Raw genomic sequence first — 27,338 nt, 5'->3', positions numbered from 1 at the left:
CGAGCCACAAAGCCCGCAGAGCGCGTTATTTCCAGTTCAGTGCTTAAAAATTGGCATCGCCCAGTTTTAGTGTGAACCAAAAATGACCCCAGGTTATAAAGACGTTCTGATGATGCGCCAGTGTAGATCCTGTCTGTATCTTAGTACACACGCTACAATTACTCTTACAGAGTCTGTAGTCTGCTTTCAATACTAACAGAATATTTAGTTAACACTGCTCTTATTTAATCGTAAATAATGAATGTCTTAGGGTTGCTAAGTTTTGACCTAAATACAGGATATTTGGGAAAAAGCAATGGATATAATTTTTCTGTAGAAATTGCGTTTAAATTTTTAAAAAAGTAAACAGGGAAATCTTCCACATTTGCTCTCCACAGGTTTACTTTTTTCATTGAGTCTTTCGATGCAGTTTATTGGTGCTTTTTGGCTGTCAGTCAAATGTGGGCGGTGTCAGCTGACAAATGATACTTCCAGTAAGTCCTCACAAGCTGTATGTACAACACAGAGTCAACAGGCTGTACGAGGAGCAGACGGAACGTCTGTAGGACTGGACAAAAACAAACCAGCGGGTCAACACACTGTGACCGCGTACTCGACTTTACTTTACTTGAAAGACGTTTTAGAATCATTCTTTTAATCAGCTGATTTTTTAAATTTGTTTTTTAATTTTTTATCGACTTGGGATGTAACTTTCAGTGTTGTTTCCTGCGCCCAAGCGGAGCACTCTTTTCCCGGTCAGTTTTATCTTGCGTTCGCTCACGTCTCCGAGGCGAAGTTGCTGCTTTTGAGGAGCGAAGGTTCGTCACAATTACATGACATTGTAACACTTTTCTCACTCACCTTTCGACCATGGCGGAAGCGCCTCAGCAGCCACACCTGGTGGAAATCGACCCGGATTTTGAACCGCTGTCGCGGCCCCGGTCGTGCACTTGGCCATTGCCCCGGCCGGAGTTTATCAACCCGGGCGACTCCAACACCTCTTCACCGGTCCCATCTGTCAAGCAGGAACCCGCCAACAACACCGAGTTCATCAACAACCTGAGCCTGCTGGAGGAGACCGAGGACTTCACAGAGCAGAAACCCATCATCCTGTGCACTGATTTCCAGTGTCAGGAGAACTGCGTCCACCAGCAACCTCCACAGCAGCAGCAGCAACATCAGCAGCATCCGCAGCAGCAGCAGCACCCGAACCCGCAACTCCCGCATCAGCAGCAGCAGCAGCAGCAGCAGGTGCCTCTGCTCTCCACCCCGGTCGGCTCGTCGTCCTCAGCGGCCGCGGCCGCCGCTGCTGCCGCTGCCCAGAGGAAGAGCAGCTCCTCCCGGCGAAACGCATGGGGGAATATGTCATATGCAGACCTCATAACCAAAGCTATCGAAAGTTCTCCCGAGAACCGACTAACTCTCTCTCAGATTTATGACTGGATGGTGAAGAGTGTGCCTTATTTCAAGGACAAAGGAGACAGCAACAGCTCTGCAGGATGGAAGGTAGCTACTTATTTTCTTATTCTTAACTGTGAGTTTGTATGTGTGCGGGTGTGTGTGTGTTCATGGATGGCCACGGCGCCTGATAAAGCACTTGCTTGTGGTACTTCTTGTATAAAAGGAAAAATAAAAAAGTTATTCAGTGGGGAGTTTTGGTGTGTCTGTGGGTACTTAACAGTGGGTTCACAGGGGCTTCATTGTGCTTTATGCTATGTTTTTATCTCCTGTGGTATCACTGTAATACCCCTCCAGGGATTTCTGGCTTGTCTGTGGTGTTCAATAGTCGGTTTATTGTGACTGTGTAATGCATTTGGTCAGGGTTGTTTATTTTTATCATCCATCATCATTTCGAGGGTTATCATCATCTGCAGAGACTTATGTTAATACATGATTTGCTCCCTATGCATACTTTTCCCCGGGATTGACAAAAAGCATGCACAAAGAGTTGCGTAGCTGCTAAGTTGTTAACCACTTAGTCCCATTCATGATCACGTTCCCTTCCATTGTTATCCATCAACTTAACGACCGTTTTATGTCACCATAACTTTAGGCAGTAATCGGACTTGATGATTTATATGAATATCCTAACTAAACTGAATGTTTCTCGTCCCCAAATTAATGCTTCCCTCAGAAAATGTTTTGAGTTGTGACTTAAAATCATTTAGAAAGATCTACTCTTTCAGTTTTCTTTTTTTTAAGGCTAAATCACAGTTTTCCATATCAGAGTGCGTGAGCACGAATGAAGCTTTATTTATACATCTGTGTTGTAAGGCGATACCAGCATTCATGTGTCCTAGGATCTGTCCCAAACATTACGCAAGAGGGGACTTAAAATTTCTGATGTGGTGTGACAGGCCCTCCCACTGAACACTATTGAAGGGCGTAAACCTCTCTTTGGAGACACATAGTTTCATTGGTGTCTGACAATAAATTAATGACAGTCTACTCTCACAGCAGGAAATCATATTGAGCCTGTAGCCACACAGTGAGAGATTTATTATGGCTTCCCTCTGTTGTAGTGTTGTAGGCTGTCTGGGCTGCCGATGAAATTTAAAGCTTTTGTTTTTTGTGTTCCCGTGTCAGCAGGATCCCATGTTTGAGTCATGTGCTGAGAGATGACACATTCAGATCAGTCACGAAGGCTAGAGAGAATTTCTTTTTTTTTTCTTTAGTTTGCAGTGAATCGGACTTGTAGACAGATATTTTTCCCTAATTAATCATTCACACGCGACCCGCATACTTTTGCCAAAAACTGCCACAATACACTGCCTTCCGCGTATTCATCCATTCATCTGACTTGAGTGTTTGCAGAAAGGACACAAACTCATGTTAGGCTGTCAAGTGTAGTCCTGTGAAGACAAATTAAATGAGAGTGGAAAAACCCCTTCAGTGTAGTGAAATATCCCCCAGTAAACAAAGGAGGCACTGGACAGATGTGTTGCTAGGGTGGTGATATTGTCCCAGAAGCCATTTTTCCCCTTCACTTCTTCTTTGTATGCCTTCATACTCTAAAAGGTTCCAGCTTTGTGCTGCTCTCTGGCTTTGTTGTGATTTGTAGGCAAGGTGCTTTTAACATAAAATGTGTGTTTTTTATCGGCCTGTTAACAAGTGAGACAACAAATGAAACTTTTGAGTGCAATGTGTCGGTGTGTTTGTGAAAGAGGTTGCTTGAGGAAAAATCTCCTCCGTATTTACCATGCTTTTAAGCATGTTTTCCCAGTGAGCAAGGGATGCTAGTCATCCGTAATACTTTGTAGTTTGTTTGTAAAACAAAAATCCGAATGCTGCATTTTTATGGAAATTAAAAGAAATAATCAAGTCAAGAATCTGTAGGCAGTGTGTGGTAAGCTGAAACCTCGAAGCAGAAACACCCACATGGTGTTAGTCATGTTAAGTCTCAGGTTGCAAATTATCAATAAACGCATTTTTTTTTAAACTGGATGAGCAGACTGGTTACTTGGTTATGTGTGCATCATTAGTACTAGTACTCCAGTGACCATAAAACACACCCTTTTTCTTAGAGCAAAGCACTGGAATGTAGTGTAATTAAGAAGTTACGTAGCAGAGACTGGATATGACAAGTGACTGGGTATTAGAGACTGAAGCAGAGTCGCAGTGACACAGTCTTAATACGTCCTTGTGACTTCATTAATAAAACTAAACAAAAAAAAAAATCAAGTTTCTCACTTTTATTGCTTCCATTTAGCGTGTGACATTTTTGCGTGTGACTGGCGGCTCAGCCACCGCTTGGGCTCTCGGCTTATCCTGCCATGGTGGGGGTGTAAACTGAGTAATACTGTGGGAAAGCAAAGTGCCATTCATGGCTGCGAGGGGAGTTATTCATAAAGCTCTCCTCTCACTTCCACACAGGGGGGCCATCACACATTGTCTCTCCAAAGCAACCACACTCATAAGGTGGGATAGAGAGAAAGTATCTGTGCCAGAGATGATGATGTTTAAATATAGCGTCTGAGTCATGCATTTTGGGGGGGTTTTTTGTTTATTTTTTATTATTATTTTTTACAGAGAATCATCTTTTAATCCAGTTAATCGGTATTTATTATCACTGTTCCCTTTTAAAATGTGCAAAATGTCTTTTTTCTGAGACCAGGCTTTGTGATCTTCAGTCCTGCTATGAATTATCTGCCAATGGGTGAAATGACCTGTTGGAAGTATGAAAATATGTAAATTGTGTGGCAGATTTCATTCCAGAAGGACTGTAGACATACAAACAAAAGCGCTCAAGCCAAATATTGGACTGTAGTTAATCAGAGAACAACTTTGTCAGCTGAAACTGTGCCTAGTCTTTAAACAACTGATTCATCACGGGGGAAAACAAATCTGCCCATTGGTTTTAAAGAATTATAAATAACCATAAAAAGCTTGAGTCAACCAGCGCACCTGTCTATAATTATGAGTTTTGACAATAGAGCTATATCAGCACAAAAGCTATTAGGGAATAGCTCTAATCGGCCTCGTGTCAGTGGTGCTAAATTGCATTTTTTCTTTTCTGACTACACAAGAGACCAAACACTGATGTTCTCACATGTTAACACTTAAGTGTTAAGCATGAAAGTTTGCATAAAATCTTGAGGCAGAACTTTTAAGATACCGCTTTGGGTAATATGCCTCATTAGTCGTTGAGCTGTGAAATGCAAGCTATTTGCAGAGTCTCCACACAACTTGTGGCCATTCATTTGAACAAAACGTGGCTATAATTTGGTGCTGACTTACTGTCCAATAAATGTTAACATTTGTAAGGTAGACGTGGCCATCTCGATTAAGTTAGAGTTAGGTGTGTTCAGACCATTCTGTTTCTCTCAGGTAGTCTGTTCCTGTTCCACCCCCTACCAAAAAGAATAGATTAATCCTGAATGGCTATTGATGTAGCACTTGTATCCTTGGAGAATGACACCAGCAACTGTCGAAACAATGAGAGGCTATATTGGATGAGAGCGTATCGATCAACCAGTTAGTCTGATGACTACAGCGCCGCCAAATAACTTCTGATTTTTATCCTTTGAGGTTTCATGATAATATTAAAACACTCAGAATAAGAACATATTCTGCGGCTTGTGGGTTGAGGCACTGGTTGACTAAGTCATGGACTAAGCTTTTTCATGGCCTCTGACGTAGATAGATTTCAACGACAAAAGCAAAACCCGAGTTCTTTGTTTCTAGGATGCGGTGACTGCTCAACACCTTAAAATATTAGTTGTAATTTACCTTTGGATCAGTGTCTCAGAACCTGTTAAAGATTATTCCTCAATGTTGCTGATCTTTCAGGTGACCTGGTTCCCCTAAAGTAAACTGGTTGAAGCACGTGAAGTTTTCATTAGTCTATGATTAGAGCTATCTACTCTTAATTGTTTGAGGCTGAGCTTGATTCTCAGCGCTGCTGATCCTACACAGTTGGTCGTGTCTGAACTGAGTCATGACAGCCTCCACACTTCTCAGGCCGTCTGTGACAGTGTGAATTTTGAGGACAGTTGTGCCAGGTGGGACCAGCTTGGAGAAGCTCTCAGAGTGGACTGGACACTGGCCCTGGCACAGGATGCCATCCAACAGGAAGACGAACAGATGGCACAAATGATGCATCACCAAACCTCTCAGCAGAACTGCTTATTTTTTTCCTAATATGTCCAGTTCTCCAGCAGACTGCCTAACTTAAAAAAAAATCACACTCCTTAAGTCACTATAAGCATTACAACCAGGATTTCATATTGCTGCACGCACACAAACATATGCATGCATTAGGTAGGCAATATTATATACATTATGTACGCAGACACTTGCATTTAAGCCAAAAGTCTGTTCTTTTGTGTATTTCTCTACTATAAGTACGTCACTGCAGGATAAATATTTGCTTTTCACTGATGGAGCTGGATGGCTCAGGTACGCTTTGATGTCAGTTACCAGATCAATTTGGCCATGGGTGTTCTCTGTGCTCGATGCTCTCTTGACCTGAAATTCCTCAGCCTACGCTGGTAAACACTCCCACGGGTCTCAAAGCAAACTGTGGCGAAGCAGACAAACACGTAGGTCCGAGCAGATTGTACAGCGAGCGACACGAGGGTCATTACCATGTAAATGCACCTGTTGACTCCAATCCCTCTTACCGTCTTACAGTAAACAAGGTTAGCATCACATAGGTTGTGTAGTAGTTAGGTAATCAAGAGTCATGGATCCCATGGACCTGTTTAGAATAAAGAATAACGTAGATCGTGAAACTTCAAATAGCCCAGTTTGACAAAATAAACATTGTCACTTTTGCTTTTACCATCAGAGAAACTTATTCTGTAGCAAAATGAACCTCAAAAATATCAAGACAAAAAAGAAACCCTCCATAAACTCTCAGGAACACATGGAACCATTAACAGTGACACCTGGTTCTCTATACTTCTTTTAAATTGTTGACATAAACAACGCCATATATCAAAAGGATCCAAGAATTCTCTTGGAAAGCTCTACTTCTTGGTGTGTTTTTGCTTTGTATAGGTGCAGTTCTTTTAATTCCAGTTATTATCTGATACCTTTGCAAACTCGTATGGGCTAATCTTTAAATTACTAGTTTAATCTCATAAGTAGAATACGTAAATGAAACATAATGCTGTTGAAAGCAGCTGAACAGATCAAGTATATTATGGAGCCTTTCAGTTAAAATTACTGGAGCTTGAACTACAGTGTGATGTAGAATATATGAGATATAATCATATGAATGAAATCTGATATTATCTTCTGTTTCAGCAGTCATGATATGACTGTAGTAAAAACTGCTCTGCACTCAAATTGCTAGTGTGTGTGAGTGTGTTTTATTCCAGTATAATATGAGCTCCAGCTCATTGCTAGAAATGGTTTAACCCAAAGCTGGGTTCTTAAAAGAAACGGATTACTGGTCTCAGAAATGTCTTTTGGTTTGCAGTATACAATGCCTTTAAGTTTAATTGATCAGTAACAGGATTTAGAGTCACATTGCACCCTTTTTAAATGGTCTTAACTTTTGCACATGATGCAGAGGTGAATCAGATTGCTGCTTGCTATCTAAAATGGATTTACCAGGAGTGTGGCTCAAAGAAAGGGAGAAGCTGAGAATTTAGGTATTCTAGCTGAGTGAGCAGAAAGCTGGTGGTGCTTTATCACCAGTCACAGGCGGTTTGTTTCTCTGGGTCTGAATGTGTATTAGTAGGACAGATAGCTGGATAAAACAGCAGTCCTCCTGTGTTTGCTGGTTGGAAACAAACACACATGCACACACACACACACTTCTCACCCCCCTGAGGCAATCAGGGAGTCCAACCTTGGCATTGCCCCAAGACATGAGGGGCAGCTGTGTTTCTCAGGCATAGAGCTGAAGGAGCTCTCCTCACCCTCCTCCCCATTTCCTGACTGCGCCGCCTGCCTCTCCATTCCTGGTTTTCTGCCTCAGCACAAAGCGGGCCACACTTGGTGTTTTGAAGGGTTACTAACCTCCATCTCCCACCCCACTACCCGAGCCCTGCCATGGCAAACCCCCAAGGAGCTAACTGCTTACTGTCTTCAGGGAAAAATTAAGAAAAGGGAGAGAAAACACAGCAGAGGACCCAGAATGCTCTAAGTTCAGTCTGGGTGATACTTGTTAGGAGTTGCATAACAAGACATTTACTGGAATCAGGGAGCCGCAGGCCAAAGTCTGGTGCCACTGGTTAGTCAGCGGAACTGTGAGGCACTGTGTTAGAGATATGTGGGACGTTAGTCTACTGTGTGTGCGCACATAACCTGGGCCTCATAATTAAAGCCCTGCTGCTGGCAGATGCGCAGACATGATGGCAGACAGACAGGCTGACACAGGGAACATTCCAGCTCAGGCTTTTATATCTTTTTTATTGTGGCGTGATACTCTGCCTTTCCTTTTCTCCCCAGCTGATTTTAATCCAGTATCCACTTACGACCGCCTCTCCCCTTCACTTTTGTATCGCTTAGTGCTTTGAAGTTGTGAATCACCATAGCTGGCGCACCAGGGGTGTTAGAAAGTAGCTGTGAGTATTGATGATTGCTACCTGTTAGTCTTTAATCTTCTCTGCCTAGCACTGCAGTAATTATTATAGCTGTTATCAGTTAACATATCAGTCATTGGACCCTTTAATTGACCATTTTGTCAATTCATATTGTCCTCCAAGACTCAAAGGTGACACTGGTGAAACCGAAGACTGTTTAGAATATCTAATCCTGAAAAAGAATGACATTTATTGCATTTCAAAGAGGCAGCAAATGTTTGTCCTTTTCGGTTGACGTAAGTAGATCCACTTGTTAGGTGGTTTTGGCTGTGCGTAGTATAGCAGCGTGATGCACACGATGTGATGTAACTGTGCTCATCCTCTCAAACTTGATTGAGCAACAGTGTGAAACTAGTAGCTCCACACATTGTTTCACAATGTCATGTTTTCCTTCTGCCCTGCTCCATATTTGTTTACTTCTGAGACCCGGCATTAGCATTACCCTCTGTTGTCTTTTATTGTTACTAAGAGACACTTTGTGATATTGAGGGGTCACCAGACTGAAGTAACAAGCAATGTGGTGCAACGTTGCTGTCAAATGATTTTTGGATGTTTAAATCTGCATGTGGAGCACATGTGTTTTTATTTAGGAGTTAAGTCATTCTGTAGCTATCGCGTCACATCCCTTTAACCTCACATGAGTATCAACAATTGATCCCACGTGGAGCTTCTCTCTGCATTCACGTCTGTCTGCCTCAGTCCAACAGGCTTTATAGTTTGCAGCTCTCACTCAAAGAAAAGATTTGAGATTTTCTTCACTTCTTCAGCTGCCAGATCACGGTATAGCATTTCTCCATTCTGAAATGAAAGAGCAAAATACAAAAAACCTATCTAACATATGCAAAGAAGTTTTGCTTTTTTTCTGTGAAGCAGAAAAAAAAGCAACATTTTTAAGTGCTTGGGGTTGGCAAGATGTTCCAGATGGTCTGGCAAAAAGTATGCAGCCAGGAATGAGCCTATAATGAGAAATTTTACTGAGAAACCTGAGAAAAAACGAATCCTTCCTCAATTCATTTTATGACAGTAAGTGCAACTTTTGAATGTGAACCTACACCTACACCGGTTAGAAATGATTTTTTTTTTTCCTCAGTTAGTGACGTAGCCAGGACCACAACTGGTAACTTATTGCTAAGTTACTTACAGAGCCTTTATCTTGCTGGAAGGGAAACTGGAAAACCCCATAAAGTGCCCCTTTCATTTCGTGATTTCAAACAAATCATGTCAAATGTGTACACGGCTGTTTCCACCGCCTCAGACACTGGCATGACAGAGCTCCGCGGCACTCCTGCCAGAGTTTTGTTTTGTCAGTTCTTTTTCTGGCTGAGGACCAGATCATTCAGGAGAGAGATCACTCTGTGATTGTAGCGTCCAGTAACTGTGAGTAAGTAGAAGTGATATACAAAAGATACCAGTAAATACTAGAGCTTCATTCAGCCTTACAGAGGAGTGGCGCCCACGCAGGTTGCTTTACGCTAGAGTTGAAAATATGAAGTTGACATCCAGTGCCGTTGTCAGGTAAACAGTCATTTAGGATGAGTCAGAATGTTTTGTTTTTAAGATTATGGGTTTGGTAGTAGCAAGACAAAACCACGTGATCTTTTTTGCTTTTCTTTTTTTCCCCTCTTCTTTTCACAACTTCTCACCAGTCAGGAAAATTGAAAAAAATCCTCTGTGGGGTTACCATTAAGACCTCAGCATTGTTTTATGGTGTGAGAAGAGGAACTGTGGTATGGATTAAAAAAATTTCACTGTAGAAATAAGAAGTGAAAACCCGCGGCGCTTCTTCACACTTGCAAATTTGGTGTCCCGTCAGTTTCTCATAGCTTATATATGAGTGTGAACTAGCTACAGACACACAAGGAGTGAACAGAGCAACACTTTAATGGGAAGGCTCACTGCTGAGGGCCCCAAACCACAGGCATTACCCAGACCCACATTGTTGTGCAATTCCTGCCCTGAAGCGATTATGCACGGTGCCTGTCAGGCTGGACTGGTATTATCACACCATCACACATCCATTTTGGCTCTCTGTCACATACATGAACACTCGTTGGAGCTGTATAGCTGGCTGACATGGGTGGAAATTAAAATCTACACTAAAATCAGAAGTGTTGTTATGACTGTACATCTGAAGGCAGATTTCCCGCTTCTTTTGTCATAGGAACATAAGTTATTTCAAGGCCAAAGTGCACAAACCTATAACTGAACTGCCTTTTGGGAGTGTTCCCTTTAGATTTGCATTGGTGTTGCAACATTGCTGCACTTTTGTCTGTTTTGTATAGAAAGGCACTTGTCTGATCAAGTGCTTATGGGTGCAGTGGGTAGGGCAGTGGTTACTTGACCTTAACTGGAACTGGATTAAAACTTGAAATGTACCAACCAAACCCTACCAAAGAAGGATATCAGTTTGTCATTGTTGGCGTATGCGAGAGGTGCAAAATGCGTTTCTCCTGAAACTGCCTGTATAAATAGTGCGTCGTACGTCTGTTCAAAATAAACAGTGTTTTTTTGCTTTTTTTGGTGGAGGTGAATATTTCGTGCAGTCTGTGGGTAACGTCTCTGCTTTCTAGTGCGGCTCAGCTTTCAAGGTTCCTGTGTTGGATTCTGGGAAACTTTGCCGTGTAAGTCGGGCCAATTTGATGTGTAATGACATGTCGACACATTCTGCTCTCAGTGATTCATTCATACTGTGGCTGATGTGATTGACAAGCAAGATTTCATTGAAAAGGAAATGGTCTGTTTACAACACCGGCATTTGTTAGCAATTCAGAAGCGTTTGTGTTGTTTTAAAGAGGGTGCCATTGGGAAAACGGTGGGAAATGTTACAGTACTCTATGAATCAAAAGAGAGAATCCTTTCTTTGTCGTCTTTCACCATCGAGCTGCTTTTGTGATATTTTGCGCTGTACTAATATTGACGCTTTAATACTAATTGTTTGGCATACATGTCTTTGGCAGTTATTAATTTCCCCATCACTCTAAAAAGTCTGAATTGCACAATCTGCTTTGTGCAAACATTAGACTCTCAGAAAAAGTGATTAATGTATTGTTGCACAAACTTAATGTAATAAAAGGCAGCTATAGTAGATATTTATGTCAGCTGGCTGCCGTAACTATGGCAAAATAATATTTTTTTCTAGAAACTCTTATCTCTGCTAACCTTCCTTTTTAAGAGGTGCAAACTTCAGCCTCAGACTGACAGGAAGTGGGTGGTTTGAAAGCACTACAAGGTATGCAACACGGATAGTGATGTCATCAGGAGAGGAAGCAACACTGAGAATGACGCCAGATTCAGTGGCTTCTTCCTCTTCCAGCGTTTCCTTCATTTTTCTCCTTTCTTCCGCACTGCTCAGAGCTTGGAAGTGAGTCAGTGTTATTGCTGATTATCCTTCGACACAAACTTTTTACATGTTCTTTTCAAATACTTAAATGTTGTGGTTTGTTGTGGTTTAGACTTAATATAATAATAGACACAGTATAAATGTTGAAATGAGACTTGCCCTGACCTGTACCGATGCCAGCTTTATAATGATCGCCATGACTGAGTCCAGTCTAGGCTGGCTTAATGTCATACTTGCCATCTCTCACTGTACCTAACAGTGCGGGACATATCAGTCTAGTTTCACTTTATACCTCATGAGAAAACAGAGCCCTTCACAAACTCTCGTTCTTTAACTTTTTGCGGTCTCTATCTGTGGTTACCTCTGCTGTCTTCACAGTGCTTTTATATAGCATAAGAAGATGCTGATATTAAAAGTACACGGTGTATGTCTTTTAGTGGTCTCTCTGGTTTAATTTTCAGAAAACACAGAAATAATTTTTAAGATAACCATGAAAATATTTGGCTGCTTTGGTGTCTTCTTAAAATCCTTGTTTGCATTTTTACAGTTTTTGCATTCCTGCTCCATTTGCATAGTCTGTGTTTTTATATATTTTTTTCGTATGTGTCATTGTTATTTCCTTTTTAAAGTGAGTCCATTAAAACCCACTTTGTGACAAAAAGAATAACTGTTCCAGTGCATCTTTTAAGGTTTCTTTAGCAATTTCCTTTCTCTGAAAACAGTCACTCATGAATCATGCCAATTTTAGAACTAGAAAACATGTAAGTGCATTACAGATGTACAGAGTCTGATTGATGTGCATATTGGTTTTTTTAGATTTTGCGTACAAAGCTAAAACAAGAAACGCTATCAGGACCTGCATGTTTCACCGTTAAACTGTGATCAGTTAAAAACATGTTAACGAACTGTAGCCAGTTATGTGTTCGGTACACCAACTACATTTTCTCAACGATGGAAAGAGATCTAAGAAAAGGTTAAAAAGACCGCTACTGTGACTTTAGTTTCAGCCTAAGATAGTAGCAGTGATTTCCCACTAAAGTAACAGTGCTGGCATTATGCTCTATTTTGCACTCTTGAAGTGTTAACCTCCAAGTGATGTCCTTTAATTTTGGTGACATTTTTAGTGCGTAACAGGAATCTCCCTGCTGCTTCAGAAGGTTACTTTTGAGAAGAGACAGTGTTCAGACAGTGTGGGCGGTCATTTTTTTTTCTCAGATTTTCTGCTGATGTTTGAATTTTAGCAGATGTAGCTCTTTTTTTTTTCTTCTTCCACATATTGCTAAATCTTCTGAGCGGAGACTCCAGTCCAATGTACTTGTATGCAGTCATTTTCTTAAAGACATCTTAGAAATACACATGTATTAGTGTTTACAGTCTGATTATGCAGCACTAAGGAGACCTGTGGTGATGAGAAATCCTCTCAGCTATGTCACTGAATAGAGATTTTCCACTGGAAGCCATAAAATAGCTTTGGGATATCCCTGTGTTTGCTAGTTTGAACTGGGGTAAGAAGCATATAAATATAACCCCCAAAACACTTCCCCCACTCCCTGTCAATCCAGCGGTGGGCCAGGCCCATGGAGACAGGCCACCAAACAGGCACCCAGCAGTGGTCCACACACTGCATCTTTATCCAGGCAGAGCAGGCAGCAGCCCAGCCCAGTAGTTGTGCCGATCAGAGGCAAAAAATATCCTCGCTCCACAGACACTGCTCTGTGCATTTACAGACTCGCATTGTGTTGCACATAGCAACACATGCACATATTTTAGCATTGCAAGCTTAGCCAGCACAACCTGATCCCTGTCTATACACATGAGCAGCATGCTGCACAAGTCTGAGTCAAGAAATTAACGAGCACAAGCGAGAGCACAACATGTAAACACAAAGCTGTGATTGCTCTTTTTGCTGCGTCATTATTTTCAAAGTGTCTTATGCCCATAAATGTCATGTTAATCATTCACTTAGACCCCCATCAAGTGTTGCTGCCAAGATTTATGTTGGGTTTCTGCATCCTTTGAAATAATGGAATTGAGAATGCATGCTCGTTCGATTGTTTGAGTATATAGTTTTAAGTTTGGTCACTCACTCGCATATTCGGCCAAGTTTTCTTTGGAGTAATTTGTCCAAATATGAGGCCTGTTGAAAGTAGAGGAAATGATAGATGATATGTTATTCTCTCACCAAGCTATGTGTGTTTGGCTCCATAATGAGAGCAAATCCTAAGTGGGGAACTGCTTCTTAAATGTGCAATAAGAGTTTTATCCACCATTGTGATCCTGTTGGAAAAGCCTACCTGGATAAGGCCCCACTCTTTCCTTTTTCCTCTTGTTTTGTGGAGTCAGACGGGAGAGTTTTGATTAGGAAGTTGTGGCTCTTGAACCCACTGTTTTCTCCAGCTGGTCCCTTGCTTTTGTACCTACCAGGGTCTCATTTTGCAGTGTTTTGCATATAAACCAGAAGAATCAGTATCAGGACTGGCCAGCGCTTCCTGTGCGGACACAATGCAGCAGGAAGTTCACTAATAGCCACTCTGCCACTCATCTCACTTGCCACTTGTCTCACACTATCAGACGGTGATGAAAGATCCTCGAGTGTCAGTAGCTTGGCTGTGTCTGCCCGTATGCACAAAACCACTCACAGACTATTTATCATTTGTCAGCAGCGTCTGAGATCGATCTATCTTCAACTTAACCAATCACCATCCACTCAGGCTTCCAAGCTCTGTGTATGTGTGTGTGTATCAGTGTGTGTGTGTGTGTCTGGGCGAAGGGGGGTGGTTGCATTAAGATTGCTCGCAGAGGATTGAGTAAAGGCGATCCTGCCAAAAGGCCGTCAGTAAATACATTTGCAGACAGATTTTCTCCTGCGTGACTCGCGTTTTCTGCCTTTCCTTCTCCACTTTACGATGTACATATAAGTCAGCATCTGACAATGACCATTTTGAAGAGGTACTTTCCTGGAAGACATAGAGTGCTACTTGGACTCATAGAACTCTAAAGTGAATTTGAGGAGCTGCACACTGAGTGCTCTGTCTATTGGCCTTCTCACTCAGCTCTCTTTGCCAAATTGATTTATTGAAAGTTGACGTCAACGGGTGAGGAAGGGACTGTTCTTGCTGCAACACGAGTCTGCGATCAGCTGTGGCAAGTAGCGTGCATGCATGATGTCCCTGGAGAGCAAGTGAAAAGGACAAGGGAGGAATAGAAGACTAGGAAGGGGGTAGGATGTTGGGAGAGGGCAAAAAATAAGCTATTTCTAGTTAGAACCTTATCCTAGGGTCAATTTCCATTTTTAATCTGAGACTCTTTTTTTTTAACTGAATTGTGGCAAGATAGATTTCCTTTTATATCGCTACCAACAGTAACACATTTGTGCTTTCCTTAGCCAGTTTGACCTAAGGCGTTGTGCCGTGCCACTTGCTGCTATGCAAAATAAATGACAACAATCATTTCCTTTTCCTTAGAATATGTTTTTTTTAAAAGATGCTATAAATAATGAACGCAGGTCTAAGGCTTTACATTTCCTGTGCCCTGCTTTTTATTTCCACCGCCTTTTATAATCATCGCTTTATTGACTTTAGTAAATAGGTCAGTGATTATCACTGGTCAATTCAATATTGGTGCTGAAGATAACATATCAAACTGCAAATACATGAAGTCATCACGGTCTGGTCAGATTGCTCTGCGAATGTGGCAATGTGAGTTTGTATTGGTTTATTGTTGCATATGTGTGTAAGACAGAGACAAACAAATTCATTGTAAGTAGCCTGACAATTTGGGCAAAAATATTATCACATTTTTATCATTTCGATGTAAAGAATTATCTTAATATGCATGTAATAGCTGTAATGAAACTCATTCACTATGTTTGTTAGACCTAAAACGAGAAGACTTAAGAAGGAGCCTCTAAATTTTTAGGTTCAAGGGGTAATAGCTGACTTGGTTTAGAACTAAATCCTAAATGAATCCAATGTAAACTATTCAACACCTCAACAGAGCACCAAAACAACTAGAAAGTATTACATACAGCTAAATGTCTTGATAATATGCAAAGACATAGATAATGAGCTATGAGCCCAATTCTTAGGAGAGACGTGGCTGAAAAGAAAGACACAGGCAGTCGATGCTGCTAAGTGGGTCATTTTGGGGACTGCAGGTTTTCTTTCTTGTACTCATGGGATGGTAACATCCACCTTTGGAATGGTGGGAAAAAGTTGCCATTATCTTGCGGCAGATATTGCTCTAGTGTTTATAGTTTTAGAAATCGAAACCATTTCCAGATGCTGCGGGACCACTCTTTACCACAGATACTGATGTCTGACTCTCCATTTTCATTTTGTTCCGTCTCCATGCTCTACTCTGACTGCGGGGATAAGGTTGAGCAACCCAAAACGAGCATTTATCGGTTTGATTTTTTAGATACAATTGAATGAATAGTTCACAGGCCTCCTGCTCAGCCAGGTGAGCTATAGCAACCCAGTTTTTAAATACTTAAAAGTATTTTCCAATGATAATTATCAAGATCATTTAATTGCCTAACACAAATCTAACCGTAGTAATTTATTTTCTGATATTTTAACAGTTAAAAAAAGTGATTGTGAAGATGTAAAATCCTTGCATTGTTTGGAAATTTGTGACAATATCTGAGATACTTTTGGAAAAGCCTTTTGTAGGGGATGTGGCTTTTATATGCACAGAAGGAATCACTGATCAGTTACAACTAGAGTAGAAATCTCCCCAGGTATTAGATGCCACCCCACCCATCCAAAGACAAAACCAAAACAAGAAAACCCAGAAACAAAACAAACAAACAAACAAAAAAAACAGTTGAGTCAGACTCTGGATGAAAGAGTGTGTCTGACACAGAGTGGAGAAAGTTATCGCAAGTATATATTTAGATGACTTCATCGCAGCAAGCGAGAGTTCATTCGGTTTGTTGACCCATCGCCTCACCTAGAGCTGTGTTCTCAACCCCATCCTGTTGTTAAGCGGGCAGACATGCTAAGCTGGTGTTAGGCTAATAGCTGGTTTACACATTTTCTGTCTTAACCATATTTCTCGCCCTTTGCCAGACTCAGCACAAGGCTCCAGACGTGACCCAGCTGCAGCTTTTAGGGCTACTTATCTTGGTGTGCGCATACTCTATAGGTTGTCGTCTCACGCACAGGTGCAGACATTACACATACAATAGCTAGTTACAGTGAAGAGCTCCTCTTAAGGCTGAAAATTGCGTAACAAAAGGTGAAAATGCATGGTAAGGACAGCACCGTTTCTCTAATGAGTTCAGTGGAAATAGTGCATGGAAACCACATTTTCACTTTCATATGTTCCGTATCTCTGGTAAATGTGTGTGAAGCTATAGCTGCTGGCGTGTGAGATCATAGATGCTGCACGCTTTCAGTCAGTGAGGTGGGAGCAATGTTGCACTTTATACGTGTAGCTATATGGCCTTTGCAGTTGAGGTTTCACTTGCGGGTTTACATTATTCAAAGCAGCACTGCATGTAGGTGGTGTTGCGCTCTTCTGGGGATTTTTTCATTAGACAAGTTGACATTTGAACGACTCGGAGAGCTTCCAGCACCTTGGTCAATCTGAAACACCTGTGTGGCACAGTGTCTAGATTTTTGCAGGTACTTGGCTGCAGTTTGCAAGTGGAAGGAGAGGTAAAAGTAAGCAAGCAGGCTGAGAATAGGAAAGGTAGGGAACAAAAGAGCAGATGAATGGAAACAAGATAAAGAGGGGAGCGAATATTGGAAAATAAGAGATGAAAGGAGTAGGAAAGAGCATACAAGGCGAGAGGAAGAGGACATTGAGGACAGAAGCAAAGAGAGGGTGATGTACCGAACAGTGTGGCCTTTCAGTAGTGCTGCCAGTGAAGGAGTTTTTAAATCAGCACAGTGTGTTCTTTAGTGATCCAAGCCCACTCTGTCACACAGCTCCTCTTTCTGCATTTCTCAACAGCCTACATTCAAAACACATTCTCCTGGTCTCAAACCGCCCAGACAGCCACGCTGCAGCCTCTTGCCGAGTCGTGACGTATTCAGTCATGTAATTCAGTTTCAGCAGTCACACGACAACGTGAACTTTGCTTTCATTTAATGGCTGTGGTGTGACATCAGATATCAGGGATTATCGCCTGTTGTCAAACATAAACTCTTTTGGCAGCGGGCTTTGGGGAGGCGATTTTTGCGGTGTCCACTTGGCTCACGACTTCGCATTCCATGCCTTTTTCTCTGCTTACTGACCGCCATGTTTCCTGTGAGACAGGAAGTCAGCTCTGCTTCCTGTCACAGTCCTCTTTCATGTGGTCACTTCCTTGTGTTTTGCCAGTACGGCTGTGCTGTGTTGACCATGAATGGAGGTGGTGCTCCTCACGGCGAGCTCGGGAACAACAGAGAGAAGGCTACAGTCTGTGCGCGCATGTGTATTTTAATCAACATTTATTATGACTACCCACTGCAAGGAAGATTTCCGCTCTCATTAACTGTATATTAATTTCAAGCACATGTTAATGTGTTAGCATTGTGCAAATGGTGGGTTTTTTTGTGTGTGTGGCAAGAAATGGAATGTTCTGCTTTTAAATGGCAAAGTGTTATTGTCAAATTTTCATGCAACATAAGATAGGACCGTCCTCCAGCGACAGTAATCAAGAGTTCACTTCTGTGAAATTATGGGTTTTGTAACCTTGCTGAGGAATGTTGATTGTGATGGCTGCCTGGCTGGGAATCCTGCCTTTACTGTTTCCTAAGAGATACTAACAAGTTGGCTGTGATTACAATTGAACTTTGCACACAGTGATTAGCTGGAATGTTTAGATTCCTGTGTACTGCAGCCAGAGATAAACCAGTGTCGCATTCAGTCAGAGGACCCTACAGCCGCCACCCCCCCCACACACACACACCTAAAAAAACCGCATACTTTTAATTAAAAAGATATTAACAGGAAAGAAATAATACTTGCCTGGTCTTAAAGAAGAAAGGCTTCATAATTATGAGAGCAAAGGGATTTCCATTTGTACATCTGCATTTCTGTCTTAGTGGATCACTGTGTGCGTGTCTGTTTGTTCCCAATAGCGTGTGTTTTCAAACCAATATATCACTGGTTGCAGCGGAGTGAGCTACAAAATCAAAACCATACTGTGCTGCTGTTTGTCCTACTGCCATTCCACTAAAAACATGAGCTGGCACTCTCTCGCACACACGCTCGCGCACACACACAAACACAGTGGGAGACGAGGCTTTTCCACTGGCCCCACCAGACACACTCAGCCACACTCCCCACACGGCACACCAAGTTCTGCCGAGTTCTGGCATTTCCCATCAGAGCAGCTTTTATGACCCTTTGCTGGTACTCCCTGCCTTGCATCAATATTTTTAAACTGGGTTTTAAAATGTTTTGGATTATTACACCCTGCGTTCTAACCGTGACATTTGACAAAGCAGAAACCTGGGTCACTAAAGTAAGAGACTTTAGCTGTGACTTTCTACTTTCTGTCACCGGGATGATATAGGGCTGCAACAGGACATCCCGGCGTCTGTGCACACATTGCGTTCATTCCTTGTCCCAGCAGAGCTGAAATCAGCAGCACTCGTCGCAGTCATGGGAAAGAGAGGCTCATGACCAGACTTTACTCCTTGCGTTTTGTCATAGCTACCGATGTGCAGGGGGGAGGAGGGGGAGAAAAGCATTTACTTGGATAATCACAGAAGGGCTGTCACGTACCTCAGATCATGCAAACTAAACCACAACTATTGGCTGAAGCAGTTGGGTCATTTGATTCAGAGGTAATTACATTCATTTGTGAAGCACCAGTGTTCAAGCTGGCCCTCATGTGCCCTAGAGGCTCAAGTCCTCCAGTGAGGAGGGGAAAGAGGGAAAAGTACGACACGGAACAGAAGATGTTGAAGGAAAATAAAGGACAGGGAAATAAAATATAGCGTGTTTTTTCTGAAATTGGCTGTTTTCCAATTAACATATCCAGCAACATTTATGTTATTTAAAAAAGAATCACTTCATAATGAAGCGAGTCCAGCTGTGATGGGGGAATCATACTTGTCCTGTGAATAATGTATTTTATGGCTCTAACGGTTTGAGAAAATAATCAAATTGTGACTTTGCAATTTCATGAGGATGAACTCAGTCTGGGCTTCAGAGGTTGACCCATATTACCATCTCAGCGTTTGATCATTCTTTTTGTTTCAGTTTGTTTCTTGCAAGCATCTCAGCTTTTGCCAAAATGACCACAAACCTTTAGTCTTTGAACTTTTAACAACAGATAAACACTATTGTGTGTTTCCTGCACTGTCTAAATATACATGAAAATTGGTCAAATTAGCCGGCTGACACTTGAAAAAGTGTCACATGCTTACACTTATCATTTTTACACGTGACTATGCTCAATTGCAATCCAACAGGTGATGCTGAGGCTATAGAAAGCAAAGGGCAGGTACCAGTGAAACAATAGTAAGCAGGTACTACATGCTGCTTTGCAACAGGGATCATTGATAGTGATAGTATGCTGAAAGAAACCAGCAATAGTAGCAAAGCAGATGAAAATGCATGAAATGATAAACCTAAAATAAGCAAAATGACTGTGTAGATTGACAATAAGAAGACTGAGGTTGACTGCCTAAAATACTACAAATTCTCTAGAATGTATCAATCTTTAGTCCTGCAGTCATCACCCGAGATCTTTAATAACTAGAATACTTTTAAATTATTAGCCAGAACTTAATTTAGACCCCGAGTTCCTCCAAGGGTTACCCGTCAGATCTGTAGTGCAGATCTGCAGTTTGCCTTTAATTAAAGAAAAGCAACAGTATGAGTCGTTTGTTTGTTGGTTTCATATCATTGTAAACGAAAATGCTATGAAATGACATGTGCACTTTTTCAGTATTTTTCCAACAGATAAGTTTTAATGCTGAGAAAGTCCTGTATGTCTTAGTTTAAAAAAATAAAAGTCACTAGCAATGAAAACTGTGGAATAGATTATACTGGGTGTAGATTTTAGTGTCCAGACTCCAAAGGGATGGTAGAAATGAGGAGAAGCGGAGGTGAAGGCAGAGCAGAGGGCAGACTGTGAACCAGATGTGAAGCGGTGACTCACAGCAGGAACAGCCTTGATGACGTTAGACATCATGCATGCTAAGCCGTGTGTGTGTGTGTGTGTGTGTGTGTGTGTGTGTGTGTGTGTGTGTGTGTGTGTGTGTGTGTGTGTGTGTGTGTGTGTGTGTGTGTGTGTGTGTGTGTGTGTGTGTGTGTGTGTGTGTGTGTGCCGGGAGTTTTAGCTTTTCTTCCAAAACAACAAGCTTTACGCATGCACAGTAATGTCTGGACAAGGCTCATTACTTCATGTTAAGACCTGGACAGAAAATGATGCAGGGCCTAGAGACTATAAATTATCATCTGAGGTTAAATGGTCACTTCAGTGACAGTTTAGGCTGATGTAGAGTTTTAAAATCATTACGGGCTGAACAGCAAATTAACTCTGCGATGTTGAAGAGCCAAGCGTCCCAGTGCAGTTCCAATAAAGCAGGGCCGACGTGCTGTCTTACTCTCTGCGCTGTGCTTAGCAGACATTTGTTCAATATTCTCGCTCTTTTGTTTGCTCTGTTTTAACAACGCTTCACTAGCTTCCTGCACAAAAATTAGTTTTTCCACTGGTGGTGTCACTAAGCAACGTTAGAGCGCACCATAAGTGTGTCTGTAAGGAGGAAAGATTAGTCTATTTCCTCCCTTTGATTTTGAACTGGTTTAAACAAGACACATAGTTAGGAGGAATGTGGTATAATAGCGTTTTACAATAGGCCCTTCTGTTTTTGTGAGGGAAAGCCCACACCTACAGTGAATTTGGAGAAAAGAGTGTCTGCAGTTTAATCCCTGCTCTGTTCAGGATATTGCTCATGGAGTAAACTTACTGACATCTATTGTCTGTTTGTTTGTGCACATGTGTTTTTTGAATAGCGAGCAGCATTAGATTGTTGAGTGACATTAAAATCTCGGCTTTCTCCTCGTAAGTCGGCTGTAAAGCTGAGCGTGTTTTTACAAAGGACCACCTGTACAGATGGATTTGCACTTGTGTGATGAATCAGATCTGAGGTGTTGTCGGAAAAGGGCATACTTAAAACTCTCTGTTTGTCCGCTCCTCACCCAGCTTTTTTCTTTCTCTTTCTCCCTCTGTTCCAGAACTCCATTAGACACAACCTGTCCCTCCACAGCCGCTTTGTTCGAGTGCAGAATGAGGGGACGGGCAAGAGCTCATGGTGGATGCTAAACCCGGAGGGCGGGAAGAGCGGCAAGTCCCCGCGACGCAGGGCAGCCTCCATGGACAACAACAGCAAGTTCACCAAGAGCAGAGGAAGAGCAGCAAAGAAAAAGGTAACTCAGAAAGAATTCTTTATTGATTTACATACCGAGATAGTATTTTTTTCAATACTTGTTTACTCACTGTGTATGCAATGTGTACAGTACCTTGAGATAATCTGCCATAGTTCAAATAAAGGTTAATTGAAGCAGATTAACATGAAAAAAAAAATGCTATTGATTGAAAAGTAAAGTCACATTCTTCCTGTCTTTAACTGTGTTCTTATCATTACAATATATGGACAGTGGAAGAAAAGCTTAGTCATAGTCAGCCCTGTGTTTAATTTTCAATGGTTTCTGCCTCACTTACAAACTTAAACTGACGTCTCTGGCATGCATAATATTACTGGTTCACTGACAGTCTTCTTGTCTCCCCTCAGCTGTCCCTGCAGGGCGGCCCTGATGGAGGTGCAGACAGCCCAGGCTCCTACTCCAAGTGGCCTGGCAGCCCCAACTCCCACAGCAATGATGACTACGATGCATGGAACAGCTTCAGGCCTCGGACCAGTTCCAACGCCAGCACTCTTAGCGGCCGCCTCTCGCCCTTTGTGCCTGAGGATGACCTTGGAGAGGCAGACGTGCATATGGGCTACCCTGGAGCCCCCGGGGCCAAGATGACAGGCACGCTGCCCAGTCTCACAGAGATGACAGGCTCTCTGGGACACAGTTCTGAGAATGTCATGGAGAACCTCCTGGACAACCTAAACTTGCTCTCTCCAAATAACTCTCAGGTTGGAGGAGGGGCAACAACCCCTGGCTCCTCCCAGTCCTCCCCTTCTCCCATGATGCAGCCGAGCCCTGGGTACCCCTCTTACAGCTCGCCCAGCATGGCTTCCCAGTCTCAGCAGGAATACCACAAGTGTGTGTATGGCCAAGCAGGAATGAACAGCCTGTCATCCATGCCACTGCAGACACTGTCAGAGAATAAATCCAGCTTCGGGCCCAGTATGAGCCAGTACTGCAGCACCGCAGGGCTTTTGAAAGAACTGTTGACATCAGATACAGACCAGCACGGAGAGCTAATGCCATCAGTGGACACTGTTGTGTCTCAGTCCAGCGGAGGCTGTATGCTGCCACCATACAACAGCAGCCAGCATGCGGCCAAACTCATGGGAGGAGGAAGCAGTCATCCACATGGTCTCCCTCACAGTCATCCCCACAACGTGCACAGCCCAGCCTCAGCCACATCATCGGCTATGAATGGCCGTTTGCTCATGTCCTTGAACTACAGCGGAGGCGCCGCACGTTTACCGACAGCGAAAACCCAGATGCAGATGCCTTATGGCCTCTCTGCCCACCTCGGCGGGGGAGGCATGCCCGGCGGCTTCTGTCCTCTTAACACCAACGGATATGGTCGACCAGGATTGTCAGCACCCTCGCATCCAGAAAAACTGCCCAGTGACCTGGATGACATGTCCATTGAGAAGTTTGAGTTTGACATGGAGACAGTCCTCCATGACACTCTAATGGACGGGGACTCATTGGACTTCAACTTTGAGCCAGTGGTGGCCCAACAAGGTTTCCCACATGGGGTGAAGACCACCACGCATAGCTGGGTATCAGGTTAGAGACTGTGATTCACAAAAAAGTTCTTTCTACTTAAACTCTCGTTGCTGACATCGTCACAATCAGAACTGACATCGGACTAAAAATGTATCTGAAGATACATTCCTCATCTGGACATAACCTGCAGTCACTGTTCCACCATCATTTCTGTTTCAAAAAATACTTCTCAGATCACTGCAGCAGACCGGTCCTGATCTGCTGAGGACAAATGACCACCAGAGTTCTTGAAGGTGACGTCAGGATTATTTTCTGAAATAAGTCAGTACAAACTAAGTGCCAAACGTTTTGCCTTAACATATGAGCCAAACTGAAACACACGTCTCTGGTTTACTATACAGTAGTTGTAATCTTTGCAGACAATACTGCCAACTACAGTACCATCTCATCATGATCATCTGCAGAAGCAGCAGCAGAGCAGTCTGTTTAAGAACTTAAACTCACACCAAGCTGTTTACTGTGTCACATCAATCAAGATTTTTGTAATGGTGATCGATTACTGCTGTGGAGAAATTGAAGAAGGTAATCTGGCGAATGGGTTATGTTGACAGACATGATTTAAAAAAAGAAAAAAAAAGAGAGATCTTTCTCAACGGATCCTTGAGTGATGTTACATAATAACTTACTTCTTGAATGTACATATTGTAATCATACAGTTTGTGAAATCATTTCTTGTCATGTATTTTTCACAATTGTAAATAGTGTTTACAGAATGGAAGCAAAAATGGAGGCAGCAGAAATGAGCCCACAGAGAAAACTGGATCAGATTCTTTTCAACCGTGCTAAGTGGACAGATCTGCGCTTGAGATCAATCGGGCTGTAAAATGAAAACACACGTTTTGATTTCTTGTAAATACATTAAGAATGTCTATTAAAAATGATGCAGTTAGATGTTTACTAGATTCAGCATAAATTATCTGTGGTTAATAGAGATTTATGCTGGTGCATAACCTGCACTCAGACATGAGAATTGTTCTGGGTCATTCGTCACTCTGAACCTTAATACCACAGGGGCCTATTTATTGTGCCTAACAAAGTAGATGTAGACTGCAGGCTTGAAGGGTTTTATATTGTAAATGTCTACGGTCCATACGATACTCAAATCCAGCAGTCTTGAAGAACAGTGAACTCTTTCTTGTCAGTTTCCTACTTTGACTTTTCTTTAGAAGTCAGGAAGAAATAAGTGACTGTAAATTGTTATTGTTATGGTTTCCTGAACACTTTTTGGCGCTGTGAATGTTGAGAGGTCAAGACAGTTTGGATAAAAGATATTCTCAGCGCTACTGTTGTTTTCACACCAAGGCTGCATAACACCTGCAGAAGACGCCGCCAGTAACCAGCCTGTGCCCTGCTCAGTTTCAGAACTTTTTGTATTTTCTTCTGTGTCTTAAAAGGTTACTGTGACTGATTTAGATAGCACAGCATCCAAAAGAGCCCTCTCATGCTGTCAGTAGGAACAGCCTTACTGCTTTCACTGCCCCTCCTACCTCTACATATCATCGTGTCCTTCTAAACATTTGATATTATGGTATCATGTGACTTGATAGCGCAAATTATCATTTCCGTAACAGGTCTGTTTTAAATTATTGTTCGTTTTCCCAGCAAACTGCCACTAAGTGTTACGTGTCTGATTCTTTATCTCAGCTTGTATATTCGCATTTTCAAACGGTCGTTTCCCAGTCGTTGCTGTTCTAGCGACAAACTTTTCAGCCTGTCAGTGACTTTTATTAAACAGAATTAAAAGTAATACTCAAGATTATATCTGTAAACATGATTGGTTCTCATGAAATTGATGGTTAGGTGGCAGCGAGACAAAGGCAAAAAGTGAAACTCACCTATTTACATTAGTCTTGATGTTATGATGGAGAAACCGCACACAGCAGCAGGCGATCCTGTGTCGCTAATGAATTTACCTTCAGCCACAAGTGAAGGTTCTTGAATTAGTTTTGAGTTTTCTTTGGTTGAAATGAAAACCTGCAAACTCCAAACCAGCAAACGATCTGACTCCAGTGACATAGATTTTTTTTCTTTTCTTTTGTTTAAGCCAGGGAGTAAGCAAGTTTATGTAGAGTCAAATTAAATGCTTAACATTTCAAAAGGCAGAGGAGCCAATATAAAAGCTGCTTTGGGGCTTTATTGCCAGGTGTTGCCTTTTCTTATCCAAACATGCCATAATGTACTATAGCCAAATTTGCCTTTGAAGTCAAAGTGATATATTTAGCATTTGTATCATGTTATATGTTCAGAACTATATATATATCTATAAACATCTATATATTTGTGCCGGTCACTCAAGTCAGGATAAACTGTAATGAATCCACATAGGTTCACTCTAAAAGTTAAAGAGTTGTACTAAGTAAATTATATCTTTACATTTTTAAATGATTTAATCTATGCATTGTATTCTTTAATTTTATGTTGCTATTGTTCTATTTCCCTTTTCTTTGAACTTTTAACAGAGATATTTTATTGTAACATAGTGCTGTGAGATGTTATGGTGTTGTCAAGACTCTATGTTTCAGATAGTTCTATGGGGAAAAAAATGAAGTTTATTTAGAAAATAGAAAATGCAGTGATTGATATGCTAAGCTTTTGTAAACTGACAATGTTGTTTTTATTGTATTCAGCTACAGTTTTTAGAAAATGGCATCAAAAAGCAAATTAATGAAAAAAAAAAAGTCAAAGATTTATCGCATTTTTAAAATGAAACACACAATATTTATTCATTAGAGAAGTCCTGCTCAAAATGCAGATCCTGGACCAATTCAGATATTGCACTTTCACTTGTATATTTAATAACTAAGGGCTCCTCGTAACAAGAGGAAGAGTTCCTATTACATATTTTAAATGAAAATCTGTTACATTTACCTTGAGCAGGTATACAGGAATAAATTGGAATTGTGCTGTGTGATATGCAATCAATACAAATATGTAACATGTTCAATATTAATGTATTAAAACCTAAATAAATGTACTTATGTGTAAAGGATGTGTCATATTTGTCATTCATCAATATACATTCATGTAAGAAAGAGTCTTCATGCGACTCTTTACGGTCCTGTGAAAAACAAAGCACACCCCATTATTCAGACGCTTTTAGATGCTTTATCGGTTTCTCACATCGCTGTCAGGGAATTTTGGACCGCTCTTCTTCACAACATTACTTCAGTTCATTGAGGTTTGCAGACATTTGTTTATGCACAGCTCTCCTGAGGACGCAGCGCTTCAGTCGGGTTGAGGTCTGACCCAATTTCGGCCAAGCTTTAGATGTTAGAGGGATGGCCTTACATTTGACTCTAGAATACTTAAACAGTGTATTTCATGGTCGACTCGATGACTGCAGCATGCCTAGGTTCACTAGGTTGACCAAATTGTCACCCCATCCACTACCGTGCTTAAAAGTTGGTATAAGTTCTGATAACGTGGTACTGTGCGTTATGGCCACACATCTCTGCTTTGGTCTGGTCTGTTCAAAGGACATTGTTCCAGAAGTTTTGTGGTTTGTTCAGATGCAAAGTTGCAAACCTAAAGCTTTCTCCTTGCAACCCTTGCAAACAAGCCATACTTATTCAAGCATTTTCTAAAGGTGGTGTCATGAACATTACCATGATGACTCAGCCTTACAGATTGTGAGATGTAGCTTTTGGAAATTCTTGGAGCATTACACAGTCTGATTGTAAATTTGATGGGATGTCCGCTCCTGGAAAGATTGTGGCATTGTGTTAACACATATTTGAATTCAAACGTCTGCTTTTATAGAGGAGTTATAGATGATACAAGCTGCCATTGCAATTGCTATGGAAACACTAAGGATGTACTTCATTTTTTACAGGACTGTGTAGGGCCCTGCAAAAACTTTTTTTCATATGGCTGAAAATGATAATGCACAAAGCAGATTTTTTATATCAGAATCTTGGACTTTCTGTCATAAGCAGGGGTGCACATAAGTGGTCCGCAGGTGTGCATTCACTGTCAAAATAAAAGACGGGCACCAGACAAGAAGTTGCAACGCGCGTTTGCGTACATAAGTTTTTGTGGAGGAGGACAGACATTTGTTT

At 41.7% G+C, this 27,338-nt stretch overlaps 1 protein-coding gene across 1 annotated transcript; it reads left to right on the top strand.

The window, feature by feature from the left end:
- Window positions 1–482: 482 nt before the first annotated feature.
- foxo1a (forkhead box O1 a) lies at window positions 483–26,266 on the top strand. Its single transcript, XM_031751232.2, has 3 exons — window positions 483–1,485; window positions 21,541–21,732; window positions 22,098–26,266. The coding sequence occupies exons 1-3, from the start codon at window positions 850–852 to the stop codon at window positions 23,283–23,285; spliced, it is 2,016 nt and encodes a 671-aa protein (XP_031607092.1). The 5' UTR covers window positions 483–849; the 3' UTR covers window positions 23,286–26,266.
- The last annotated feature ends 1,072 nt before the right edge of the window (window positions 26,267–27,338 follow it).

This window comes from Oreochromis aureus, linkage group 14, assembly GCF_013358895.1.
Source record: "Oreochromis aureus strain Israel breed Guangdong linkage group 14, ZZ_aureus, whole genome shotgun sequence".
Classification (NCBI taxonomy): domain Eukaryota; kingdom Metazoa; phylum Chordata; class Actinopteri; order Cichliformes; family Cichlidae; genus Oreochromis; species Oreochromis aureus.
The sequence above is the reverse complement of the archived record's forward strand: the minus strand, read 5'-3'. Positions and strand labels throughout refer to the sequence as shown.